The 14,417-nt window shown below is 41.7% G+C and overlaps 1 protein-coding gene across 1 annotated transcript in view; it reads left to right on the top strand.

Annotated features, from left to right (window-relative positions):
- Positions 1-14,417, top strand: part of GLRA3 (glycine receptor alpha 3) — a 328,913-nt gene that overhangs the window by 53,727 nt on the left and 260,769 nt on the right. The window contains exon 2 of the mRNA XM_040420529.1: positions 4,341-4,468. Coding sequence (XP_040276463.1) covers positions 4,341-4,468 — 128 coding nt within the window. The remainder of the gene's footprint in view (positions 1-4,340; positions 4,469-14,417) is intronic.

Genomic DNA, 14,417 nt, shown 5'->3' with positions numbered 1-14,417 from the left:
CTATATCTCCCTAACTGCACACTGGGTAAATGTAGTGGCGGCTGGGCCCCAGGTGGAGAGCTGTTTGGCGCACGTCCTTCCGCCGCCAAAGATCGCATGGGCATCATTCTTTGCCTCCTGTTGCCTCCTCTTCCTACTCGGCTTCCTCCTCCACTTCTACCACCTCCTCATCCAGTCAGTGACAGACCTTCACCACCAACTTCAGCACAGCCAGGGGTAAACGTCAGCAGGCCGTTCGGAAACTGATGTGTTTGGGGACAGGCCCCACACCGCGCAGGAGTTGTGGCGGGGTATAGAACAACAGACCGACGAGTGGTTGCTGCCAGTGAGCCTCAAGCCCGGCCTGGTGGTGTGCGATAATGGGCGAAATCTCGTTGCAGCTCTGGGACTAGCCGGTTTGACGCACATCCCTTGCCTGGCGCATGTGCTGAATTTGGTGGTGCAGAAATTCATTCACAACTACCCCGACATGTCAGAGCTGCTGCGTAAAGTGCGGACCGTCTGTGCGAGCTTCCGGCGTTCTCATCCTGCAGCCGCTCGGCTGTCTTCTCCACAGCTTAACTTCGGCCTTCCCGCTCACTGCCTCATATGCGACGTGCCCACCAGGTGGACCTCCACCTTGCACATGCTGGAGAGACTGTGCGAGCAGCAGCAGGCCATAGTGGAGTTTCAGCTGCAGCACGCAATGTGACAATGTGCCATCCTTAGTTGCACTGCGGAACAGCACCACTTCACCACCATTGACTGGGCCTCCATGCGAGACCTGTGTTGCCTGTTGCGCTGTTTCGAGTACTCCACCAACATGGCCAGTGGCGATGACGCCGTTATCAACGTTACAATACCACTTCTATGTCTCATTGAGAAAACACTTCGGGCGATGATGGAAGAGGATGTGGCCCAGGACGAAGAGGAGGAAGAGGGGTCATCTCTAACACTTTCAGGCCAGTATTTTTTAGATGTGGCTCAGAAAGAGGATTTTTGCAACAGCAGAGGCCAGGTACAAATTTGGCCAGCCAGGGCCCACTACTGGAGGAGGAGGAGGATGGGGATGAAGCATGTTCACAGTGGGGTGGCATCCAACGCAGCTCGGGCCCATCACTGGTGCATAACTGGGGGGATATGGGGGATGCAGACGATACGCCTCCCACAGAGGACAGCTTGTCCTTACCTCTGGGCAGCATGGCACACATGAGCGACTACATGCTGCAGTGAATGCGCAACGACAGCAGAGTTGCCCACATTTTAACGTGTGCTGACTACTGTGTGGCCACCCTGCTGGATCCCCGTTACAAAGACAATGTGCCATCCTTAGTTCCCTCACTGGAGCGTGATCGGAAGATGCGCGACTACAGGCGCACGCTGGTAGACGCGCTTCTGAGAGCATTCCCGACTGACGCCGGGGGACAAGTGGAAGCACAAGGCAAAGGCAGGTGAGGAGGAAGAGGTCGCCAACGCAGCTGTGTCAGCGCCAGCACCTCAGAAGGCAGGGTTAGCATGGCTGACATGTGGAAAAGCTTTGTCACCGCGCCGCAACAACCAGCCCCAACTGCTGATATGAAGCGTTTTAGCAGGAGGCAGCATTTGAACAATATGGTGGAACAGTACTTGTGCACACGCCTACACGTACTGACTGATGGTTCTGCCCCATTTAACTTCTGGGCCTCCAAATTGTCCACATGGCCAGAGCTTGCCCTGTATGCCTTGGAGGTGCTGGCCTGCCCTGCAGCCAGTGTACTCTCTGAACGTGTATTTAGCACGGCAGGAGGCGTCATTACAGACAGACGCAGCCGTCTGTCCACAGCCAACGTGGACAAGCTCACGTTCATTAAAATGAACCAGGCTTGGATCCCTCAGGACTTGTCTGTACCTTGTGCAGAATAGACAGTTCTAACAGCCTCAACCATCCATCCTTGTACTCAAGTGCACTTATTATTATTTTTTTATATGTCCAAATATTTTGGGGGATACCCAAAATAATGTAAAAATGCTAAATAACACACATCTGTGTTGGCTACCTATTCCTCCTTCGCCGCCGCTTCCACCTAGACCACCACGTGAGCCTACACGGCCACATCCACCACATCCACCCATTCACCGCCTCCTCAACCTCTTCCTCCTACATCATTCCTAATTTTTATTTTTTTAAGGTCTTTTATGTTTTTTAAATTCATTTCCCTATCCACATTTGTTTGCAGAGCATTTGCCATGCTCTTAAGCACGTTTTGCTGCCTTTTGCTGCCCTCTAGCTCTTTCCATGACAATTTTACAGCCATTTTAGTGATCAAAAGTTCGGGTCCCCATTGACTTCAATGGGGTTCGGGGTCAAGTTCTGGTCCCGAACCCAAATTTTTTTTTCAAGTTCGGCCGAACCCGAACATCTAGGTGTCCGCTCAACTCTACTCAGGAAAATTCCATATGGCCAATATATAAATGCATAAGACGCAACTGCACCAATGATACAGATTTCACTGCACAATAAAAACTACTAGAAAAAAGATTCAAAGAGAAACAATATCCCGAAAAAATCATATCCAATACATACAAAAGAAGCCACAAATTAACACAATCTGAATGCCTACAACCAAGTATGAAAGAACCTGCTCCCTTGGAAACCGTTCATTTTGTCACGCAGTACAGTACGTCTAATTCTGTCCTTCTACAAATCCTACAGAAACACTGGCATATCCTACTACAAGACCCATACCTCAAAAAATATCTACCAAACAGACCGAAAATCACATACAGACGAGCCCCCACAATCCGAAACCTACTAGCACCAAGCAAACCAAAACATAATCTGAAAAGACACAACCGCAAAAACACAGACATTAAACAAACCCCAAAAATACGCTGCCTCTGTTGTAAGACCATCACACACAAAAAAACCATCCTTTTCCTCAAACACCAACAAGACCTCCTTCAGCATCAAACATCACCTAACCTGTCAATCATCATCATATAATCTATATGATTGAATGCCAGTGCGGACTGCAATATGTAGGACGCACCACCCAACCATTACACTGCTGCCTAAATCAGCACTGTCACAATATACAGAAACTGTACACCAAACACAGTCTATCTAGACACTGCATGAGTACCCCTGAAAAAGAAAGACACCGGATACATATCACCCCAATAGATTTCATACCACCTAATCCCTATAATAGATTCGACCTCCTCCAAAAAAGAGAAGTGTATTGAATCTATCAATTGAATACCCTCACTCCAAATGGCCTGAATGAAATACATGAAATGATATTATAAATGGTATAAATGCAACAATAAATATAAATACCCCAAAACACCCATTAACCACAACCCGAGTATACCTATGATTTAGGTACCTAGAATACACACCTGGATATATCTTGCCTCCTGGGGGACAAGAACCAGCACCTCAGCGTAGATCTATTGCAGCACAGCAACAGTGGGCCAGTCTCTACCTAACACGCCACTCGCAAATCAAGATCTAAGCAATCTGAGTACACGATCGAGAAAATATACTCAGAACCATTCCCCACAGACAGCAGAATAACACCCACTCGTGCGGCGCCACCCTGCACCCCCAGAGGAAGAAAAATGCATTCAGACAGATGGACTGCACATTGTGATCTACATTATGTTGTATTTTAAATCTATATATGTAACTAATGTTCTGTATATGCTATATATGTTTATCTATTCACCTAGCCCCACCCCTTCCCACAAGCCTTACCCCCCCATGTCATACTGTAAATAGTCCTGATGAAGGGGGTAATTCTGCCCCAGAAACGCATTGAATACACTGTATAATAAAAGATCTCTTAATATCAGACACTGCAATTCTGAAGTCCATTCAATCAAGGTCTAGGCAGTGCCAACTATGGTCCGCAACTACGTTTTTTAAAGGTTATTTCTGTCTGTTTTTGAAAAATCTCTAAGCAATAACCATTGTGCCATGGGTTTGAACTGAACCCTGTGGAACATCTGCTAAATTTTTTCAGAGATTTCATTAGTTTCTCACAAATTTAAATAAAGCTTTTGTATTGAACATATTTTATGTGTCTGCTGTTCCCACATTACACGGTGATTCCCAATGGGGTCTGACACTGATGGGAGTACAGTAAGTTTATACTGTGCATAGCATGTGTATACTTTGTATACTGTGTATCTCCAGAGCATGTTGGTGGCATGTCGATAATGGGTGATACAGTCTTCTCTTTCCAAAGCAGTTTGAGGAACAGTCAGATATTATTTTATGTGATTTTGGTTAGTTGCAGGTTCACTGGAATAGTCAATATATGTATTTTATCGCTCTGTAATTCTGAACTTAATGAGTTTTTAAACTTATTTTTTAGTTTGGTTGCCACCAAAGAAACAGACAGTGCCCGATCCCGTAGTTCACCAATGTCACCATCAGATTTTCTGGACAAACTCATGGGCAGAACTTCTGGTTACGATGCAAGAATACGACCTAACTTTAAAGGTAACATGTTTTTTCACTTATTTCTATTTTAAGATGTTTTTAAAGCAATCAAACCAAATCATTAGCACCCCTCGCACAAAACTTAAATGAAGGCAAGTTGTACAATCATGATGTTATTTTGGATTTAGGTTACAGAGTACCTAGACCTTTACAAGATGCATTTGTTTGGTTCTTTTGGTTGTTAAGTTTTTTTTTCATGTTGAGTTTTACCCTTTGAGTATCACTTTTTCTGTCTGCTGGGATTACTGCTTTATAAAAGCAAACAGCTTTGAGGAATTTACAACATACTCTCCATCCCTTCCCTTCAATGTGAAATTGGTCTTTGACACACAGAAAAACCCATATCTTCTCACCTCTTTTCTCATGGTAGGCTGCAATGTCTCCAAGTTCTTCTCTTTCTTGTAGCTTATGATGGGATGAGTTTTCTCAGAAATTGCAGGTTACTGTGTGACATCTAAGAGAGGATATAGCTGCAGGGTCCGTAACTACATAGAACAGTCTATTTACTGAGGGGCCTAAGGAGACCTTCTACTGGAAAACGCCTTATCATAGATGAGGCTGCTTATAATCGGAATCCACTAGTGAGTCATAGAATTCTGTGTCAAACAGGATTAATGGGTTTCTGTCACCTGAAAAATGGGTATTAAGCTGGCTGACATTAGCGATGTGCTAATGTCAGCTGAACATAACCATATTACTGCCATCTCACTGCCTGAAGCCTTTATTGAGAAAAACAAACTTTTATAATATGCTAATTAGCCTCTAGGAGCAGGGGGGGGGCATTCACCTGCTTCTAGAGGCTCCATTTGCCCACCTCTTTTCACACCCTTCTTCTCTTGATTGACAGGGCCAGGGCAGCGCTGCCCTCCTCCCGCTGTGTCTGCAGTGTAAATCTCGCACCGTTCAGTATTCGGCACAGGCGCAAAATTTACACTGCAGACAGGACTGGAGGTAGGAGACCAACGATGACTGGACCTGTCAATCTAGTGTAGCAGGGCGTAGCCAAAGGTGGGAGAACGGAGCCTCTAAGAGCAGGGGCAACGCCCCCCCTGCTCCTAGAGGCTAATTAGCATATTATAAAAGTTTATTTTTCCCAATAACGGCGGCAGGCAGTGAGCTGGCACTAATATAGTTATGTTCAGCTGACATTAGCACATCGCTAATGTCAGCCAGCCTAATACCCATTTTTCAGGTGACCCTTTAAGGCCTGGTTTCACATGTTACACTAGTGTGCTACATAGGCAATAACCACGGTTTTGAGAAGGGCTTGTTATATACAGAGTTTTACAGGTTAAAAACACTGTTTAACATGCTTCACCTGTAAAAATCATGCAGCCAATAAGCAGCAATACGAGGGCAATTTGCAGTAACAGATGTGGCTTTGCCACACATGAACCAAGCCTAATGCCTTATTCACATAGTCAGTGTTCGGTCAGTGTTTTCCATCAGTGATTTTGAGCCAAATCCAGGTGTGGATCTAAACACAGAACAGATGCAGATCTTTCCCTTATACCTTATCTTTGTGTAGGCTTCACTCCTAGGTTTTGGCTCCCAATCATTGATGATAATCACTAACATGGAATAAGGCTTGTTTTATACTTGCGTGAAACAGATCCGGCAGGATGTTCCGGCTGATCTATCCTTGCCGGACGCAGCCGTGTGCTGCCGGCATTCCGTCCAGTCCCATTCACTATAATGGTAGCCAGCGGCAGAGATCCAGCCGCAACCCGGCAAATACTGTATGTCCAGGAGGGCCGGACAAATACCTCTGCATGCAGCAGTTTTCATCCGGCCGCTCCTCTGCATATTTGCTGGGTTACGGATCTCCACTGCCAGCCCCCATTTTAGTGAATGAGGCCAGACAGAATGCCCGCAACGCGCGGCTTTGTCCAGCGAGGACGGATCTGACAGGCTGTTCCCGGCCAGAACTGCCTGCCGGATCTGTTTCACGCAAGTATTAAACAAGCCTAAGGCATAAGGAGGGAAAGTACTGTAGGTAATTAAGATTTATGACAGGGTGGTATAATTCATAGCTGCTGACTTCAAGTCTAATGGTGAACTCAGTTTGTGCTTTAAACTGAATTATATAGGTGAATATGGGCTTATACTTATATATGCCTTCATGATATCTATGCCAATCATTTTCTGTAAAATTATATTTTGATAGAATGTGTGATATAATTTACTTTCCTTAGTGCCAAGAGTTTATACAGTATGTTCTCCTTTGTTCTCATGATTTGACTGTAGGAGCTCTAGTTTTCTTCACCAGTGAGGTACCGGTCTGTACTCTGGGGTAAGCTCTAGCGGTTTAAGAACAAATGAGAAAGGACAAACTTCTCTATTTTTAAACTAAAATAAAATGTTGCTATTTAAATTCAGACTAAGTATCGATGATGGACTACACATTTCATGGACTGTTAGTTCCATTGAATGTTTGTTAGCAAACGTTTCTAGTTTAAGAAAATTAGAACTGCCTTGTACCGAAATTATTTATTTTTCTTTTAATTACTTGTTGCCTAGGCTGGAAGGTTCTCGACGGCTTGCTGTATGTGAGTTGCTTAATGAAATATGGCAGCATAATTTCTATTGTATAACCTTTTATGAGGTCAGTTAAGTAAGCTATCCAATCTTCCACCACAGAGGAATATTATGCATCTGCAGAAATGACCACAGGATAAAAGTCAATTGACTTTGAGGTTTCATAATGAAGCTCTGAAAATATTGCTGCCATCATCACCACTGCTAATATCTTGCATAATCTCTGAGCATCACATTATTACAGAAGACTCTTCTTTTATTGCTTTGTCCTCATGCATATTAAATAGAACAGCAATGGAATTCATTTTTCTCGATTGCTGAAACAGTGTGAGCAGAAGACTAGAATATACGGCATTGCTTTATAATGCTGCTTTGGTAGTTATAGACACTTGCTGAAAAACTATTTAGTTTAATACTAGTTAAACCAATTTTATTTATATCTAAAAAAATAATACAAACTACAAATTGGCGTGGTATTAAAAAGCAGGAAGTGCTCAACCCCATATGCAGTGGTGCATCTATACCGGGGGGGCAGATCCTGCACTTGTGGCCTGTTGCTAATGGCAATCCCCAGCAAAAATGCATACAATGGAGGATGTCTGCAGCGGACCACAAGTACCACAATGGACATCCTACACAGGATAGCAATTGTGTGGATCTGATAAGCAGTCAAAATAACATAACAAAAACAAAGACAGGTGCACTCTGCGGTCTTACTAACCCTCGTACTGGTGTAAAATTGAGAATTAGCCAACATATCCTGCTTGGAGGACATGTCTGAGCCCGAGCACCGCGCCAAGGTTTCTCAAGTAGCTCGGGAACCTAACGCTAAACCTACCTGGGCCGTATGGGCAATACCAGGAGCCAGTGGGCGAATTACAGGTGCGCAAGGTCCGACTCAAAGCAATCTCCCAGTAACCTCCAGCATGTGACCATGCATACAATGGGAGGAGGCAGAGAGCTCTGAGCCCCACCCAAGACTGGCTGATATAGCCCGGGCCTCACATGTGCACCAGAATGCTGCCTGTGGATGGAAATAAAGGCACATTCAGGAAAAAACAAAAAAAATAATACGGTATTATTATTATTATTTTTTTTGCAATGTTGCCCCATTTGGAAGCCAGCATAGCAGCCTCATGCAAGCTTCTACATACTTGTAATGTTGCTGAAGATGCACCAGCGGTGTTTAATAGATATGAATATGACACATAAGATGTTTATTTGGAGCCGTTCACCCACTGGAGTGCTGTTCGATTTCTTTATTATTTTGTGATTTATTGGATGGGTAGTGCTCAGCCTGTCTGAAGCATACATGTCAATACTCATACATTTCCAAAGCTGCCTGCACAGTGTTTAACATCATATGAAACTGTTGTAAGCCTTCATTTACAGTCGCTGATCCATTATGATGATGTCACCACGATGTTTGTCTTTGTTCCTTGATTTCGTTTTAAATGATGTCACACATCTGTGTACTTATTCCTAGAGGCTGGTCTTTATTCCTGTAACTGATGGAATCATAATAGTGGGCATCTTTATTTTTGTGTTTTGTTCTAAATTCATTATTTCACAATAGTGTCAAACAGAAAAGATAACACCATAGGGGGAGTTTTGTGTACTGTAACAGTACACCAAAAATGATACCATCTGGCGCAATGACACGACCTCAGTAGATAAATATAGGATCTTTTATTAGTGAGTGACAACGCATTTCGGAGTCAATGTACTCCTTTTTAAAGTCTGTGGGGTCCGTGCTGGAGCTTGTAGCAAGGCCGCGCTACAAGCTCCAGCACGGACCCCACAGACTTGAAAAAGGAGTACATTGACTCTGAAACGCGTTGTCACTCACTAATAAAAGATCCTATATTTATCTAGTGAGTTTGTGTCCTTGCGCCAGAAGGTATCATTGTTGGTGTACTGTTACAGTACACAAAACTCCCCCTATTGTGTTTCATATTATTCCTCTGGAGAATTGACTACTCCACCTACGAGGACTGAGATACCGGCCTCACCGACCCCCTGTTCTCACGAGTGTTGTGCCTACGTAGGCACAACACCAAAAGGTGAGCACAACCATTGATGTCTAACTTCCATACATTTTTTAACAATCATACTACCCTATGAGCGCCTTCCCATCTTCTTTCGCCATATAAACAGAAAAGATAGCTTTGTTGCAAAGAGCAAACAGAGCTCAGCTTTCAGTTCTTTAACTACTCAGGAATAATGAAAGATGCGCTGCAATTTGATGTAACAGTATGGGCAGCAAGAGCATTTATTTCTTTATACATGAGGCCCATAAAATCACTAATATTCGCCAATCTGTCACAATGGTGCTTGTCTTTATTTCTAGCTTACAAAATGTCCTCATACTAAAACAAAGCTTATAAATAAAACAAAGCTCATAGTTACCATCACAATTTGTCGAAGTTACTAGATAAACAGTGTCTTATTGTGATGCTGTCAGAATAATGGCTCCTCTAGAGTAGTAGACTATGTTGTCTTTGTATTAGGCTGTGTTGTATTGTAATGATGTGAAAGTGGTCAGTGTCTTCATTTATATGCTGAGCTCTATTATAATGATCTCCTAATGGCCTATGTCTTTAATTTTATTCAGTCCTCTATTTTGATGATGTCACAGTAAACTGCACCTTCATTTCCAGTTTAAAATCTGTTGTGATGATGTCACAATGGTGTATATATGTATATAATTTGATCGATATTGATGATGTTGCGAACATCTGTGTCTTTATTGCTCGTTTTTGTTCTTGTTTGTTACAATGGTGCATGTCTTTATTAAATAGCTGTCTTCTATGTTGATGAAGTCATAAAAAATGACATTTTCATTTAGACTATGACACTTTCTGATCCAAATCCTCTCTGTTAAGCCCCTCCTACTATTCCAAACGTGATAAGAGCAACTTAAATGTTAAAAAAAATCAAAAATTTTCTTCCTAATAATATGTTGCTTGATGTGCTTTCTTCAGTCCTTTGTCTTTTTTCCTAGGCTATGCTCTATAATTCACAATTATTTCACCGAAAGAGTAGTAGATACATGGTTTAAACTTCCAGCAGATGAGGTTGGAAAATCAACAGTTAGTGAAATTATACATGCCTGGGATAAACATATATCTGTCCTAAGAAAAAATAAAAATAATGTAAGGACAGAGGAGATGGACCCAGTGGTCTTTTTTGCCATCATTCTTCTGTGTTTCTATGTTTCTGTTATGGTGATGTCACCTAAGTGTATTTATGCCTAGCCTGTGTTCTATCAGCATGACATTACATTGGTGTTCAACTTTATTTCTAATATTTATTTTTAATATCTTTTATAATCAAATAAAGTGTCTTAAAAAAAGAAAAGATATATAAAGCTAGTACTAACTATTATCCAGATTGTCCAAAGAGTAGTATCCAAAAATATTTAGGTCCAGTGTAGTGAATACTGTAGCTCAATATCATTAATAAATAACTTAAATAATAGAGGACCCAGCACTGAACCTTGGGGTACACCACTTATAACCCGGGACCATTCTGAATAGGAATCATTGACCACAACTCTCTGGACACTGTCCTTCAGCCAGATTTCAATCCAATTACAAACTAAATTTTCTTAGCCTATAAACCTTATTTTATTTCATAAAAGCCTATGAGACACAGTATCAAATGTCTTTGTAAAATCCAAGAATACTACATCCACAGCCGCCCCTGTGTCCAGGCTTCTATCCACCTCTTTATAAAATCAATTCAGGTTAGTCTGACAACTTCTGTCCTTTGATAACCTGTGCTGGCTATTACTTATGATTATTTACAGTCACATAATCCTGTGTACAGTATAACCCCTTCAGAGTGCTTCAAATATTTTTTTCACAACAGATGTGGAAGAGATATTGCCATTCTATTAAGTTATCCCCTATCCAAAGTATAGCAGATAAATATTAGATTAGTTGGAGCCCAACCACTGGGACCCCTACTGATCATGAAAACTGGGACCCTGTACCCCATGGAGCCCCCTGAAATGAACAGAGGGGCTGGTTGGAAATGTTTTTGGCCTCTTCATTTATTTCTATTGTAATTCTGGAGATAGCAGAGTACAAGCCATTCTTTCTTCCAACACAATGGGGGTCATTTACTATGCTGGAATATGCCTAAATTAGGCATATTTCAGGCACAGATAGAAGCGCAATGGTTAGTTGCACCGCTATCTGCGGCTTCACCCGCTCATGCCAGGTCTAAAATTGTAGCTGTGGCATGGGCAGGAAAGGGGATGGGCCAGCAGACCCGTCTCATCAATCATTTTCTACGCCTGTTTCAGAAGTAGAAAAAAGTCTAAATGTAAGACAGCTCCGAAGCTGTCTTAAATTTAGAACTGGCAGAGGATCCGCTGAAGTTATGGAGAGGTCTGCGCCTCTTCATAACTGTGGCATATCCACTGCCAGCTTAGGGGTATATTAAGACCAGCATCTAAAACGAATAATAATAAATAATAATAAATACAAACCGGATTCCAAAAAAGTTGGGACACTATACAAATCGTGAATAAAAACTGAATGCAATGATGTGGAGGTGTCAACTTCTAATATTTTATTCAGAATAGAACATAAATCACAGAACAAAAGCTTAAACTGAGAAAATGTACCATTTTAAGGGAAAAATATGTTGAATCCGAATTTCATGGTGTCAACAAATCCCCAAAAAGTTGGGATAAGGCCATTTTCACCACTGTGTGGCATCTCCCCTTCTTCTTACAACACTCAACAGACGTCTGGGGACCGAGGAGACCAGTTTGTCAAGTTTAGAAATAGGAATGCTCTCCCATTCTTGTCTAGTACAGGCCTCTAACTGTTCAATCGTCTTGGGCCTTCTTTGTTGCACCTTCCTATTTATGATGCGCCAAATGTTCTCTATAGGTGAAAGATCTGGACTGCAGACTGGCCATTTCAGTACCCGGATCCTTCTCCTACGCAGCCATGATGTTGTGATTGATGCAGAATGTGGTCTGGCATTATCTTGTTGAAAAATGCAGGGTCTTCCCTGAAAGAGATGACGTCTGGATGGGAGCATATGTTGTTCTAGAACCTGAATATATTTTTCTGCATTGATGGTGCCTTTCCAGACATGCAAGCTGCCCATGCCACACGCACTCATGCAACCCCATACCATCAGAGATGCAGGCTTCTGAACTGAGCGTTGATAACAACTTGGGTTGTCCTTGTCCTCTTTGGTCCGGATGACATGGCGTCCCAGATTTCCAAAAAGAACTTCGAATCGTGACTCGTCTGACCACAGAACAGTCTTCCATTTTGCCACACTCCATTTTAAATGATCCCTGGCCCAGTGAAAACGCCTGAGCTTGTGGATCTTGCTTAGCAATGGCTTCTTCTTTGCACTGTAGAGTTTCAGCTGGCAACGGCGGATGGCACGGTGGATTGTGTTCACTGACAATGGTTTCTGGAAGTATTCCTGAGCCCATTCTGTGATTTCCTTTACAGTAGCATTCCTGTTAGTGGTGCAGTGTCGTTTAAGGGCCCGGAGATCACGGGCATCCAGTATGGTTTTACGGCCTTGACCCTTACGCACAGAGATTGTTCCAGATTCTCTGAATCTTCGGATGATGTTATGCACAGTTGATGATGATAGATGCAAAGTCTTTGCAATTTTTCGCTGGGTAACACCTTTCTGACATTGCTCCACTATCTTTCTGCACAACATTGTGGGAATTGGTGATCCTCTACCCATCTTGGCTTCTGAGAGACACTGCCACTCTGAGAAGCTCTTTTTATACCCAATCATGTTGCCAATTGACCTAATTAGTGTTAATTGATCTTCCAGCTCTTCTTTATGCTCAAATTTACTTTTTCCAGCCTCTTATTGCTACTTGGTTCCAACTTTTTGGGGATTTGTTGACACCGTGAAAATTGGAATCAACGTATTTTTCCTTTAAAATGATACATTTACTCGGATTAAACGTTTGATCTGTCATCTACGTTCTATTACAAATAAAATATTGACATTTGCCATCTCCACATCATTGCATTCAGTTTTTATTCACAATTTGTTTAGTGTCCCAACTTTTTTGGAATCCGGTTTGTAATAAATGTGCCCCTATGTGTGTATAAACATGGGCAGGCATCTGCCCTGTTAAAGTATCATTTTTGAATGCTTGTTCAGAACAATTTGTTTTTGACGCAATGTTTATTTAACCCATTAATGACTGAGCCATTTTGCAGCTTTGTGACCAGGCTTATTTTTGAAAATCTGACATGTATCACTTTATGTGGTAATAACTGTGAAACACTTTTACTTATCCATGTCTTTCTGAGAATGTTTTCTCGTGACAAATTGTACTTCATGACAGTCATAAATTTGAGTCAATCTATTTCACCTTTATTTATGAAAAATCCCAAATTTTCCCAAAATTTGGAAAAATTAACAATTTCCGAAATGTCTATTTCTCTGCTTTTAAAACAGAAAGTGATACCTCATAAAATATTTATTACTTAACATTCCCCATATGTCCACTTTATGTTGGCATCATTTTGTAAATGTCATTTTATTTTTTTGGGTCGTTAGAAGGCTCACAATTTTAGAAGCAATTCTTAAAATTTTGAAGAAAATTTCTAAAACCCACTTTTTAAGGACCAGTTCAGGTCTGAATTCACTTTGTGGGGCTTACATAGTAGAAACCCCCCATAAATGATCCCATTTTGGAAACTACACCCCTCAAGTTACTCAAAACTGATTTAACAAACTTTGTTAACCCTTTAGGTATTCCACAAGAATTAAAGGAAAATGCAGATTAAATTTCAAGATTTCACTTTTTTGGCAGATTTTCCATTTTAATTCATTTTTTCTTTAACACATACAGGGTTAACAGACAAACAAAACTTAATATTTATTACCCTGATTCTGCGGTTTACAGAAACACCCCACATGTGGTGGTAAACTGCTGTATGGGCACATGGCAAGACGCAGAATAAAAGGAGCGCCGTAACGTTTTTGAAAGGCAGATTTTGCTGGACTAGTTTTTAGACACCATGTCCCATTTGAAGCACCCCAGATGCACCCTCCAGTAGAAACAATCAAAAAGTGACCTAATTTTGTAAACTACGGGATAAGGTAACAGTTTAATTGGTACTATTTTGGGGTACATATGATTTTTAATCGCTCTATATTATGCTTTTGTGAGACAAGGTAACCAAAGAATGGATGTTTTGGCACTGTTTACATTTTTTAGTTTTTTACAACGTTCATCGAAAGGTTAGATCATGTGCTATTTTTATAGAGCAGGTTGTTACGGATGCGATGATATCAAATATGTCTACTTTGTTTCAGTTTTACATAATAAAGCATTTTTGAAAAAAAATATGTTTTTGTGTCTCCATTTTCTAAACGCCAGATTTTTTTATTTTTC

The sequence above is a fragment of the Bufo bufo genome, chromosome 2 (assembly GCF_905171765.1).
Source record: "Bufo bufo chromosome 2, aBufBuf1.1, whole genome shotgun sequence".
In the NCBI taxonomy this organism is placed as follows: domain Eukaryota; kingdom Metazoa; phylum Chordata; class Amphibia; order Anura; family Bufonidae; genus Bufo; species Bufo bufo.
Note: the sequence above shows the minus strand (reverse complement) of the source record. Positions and strands in the feature narration are given on the sequence as shown.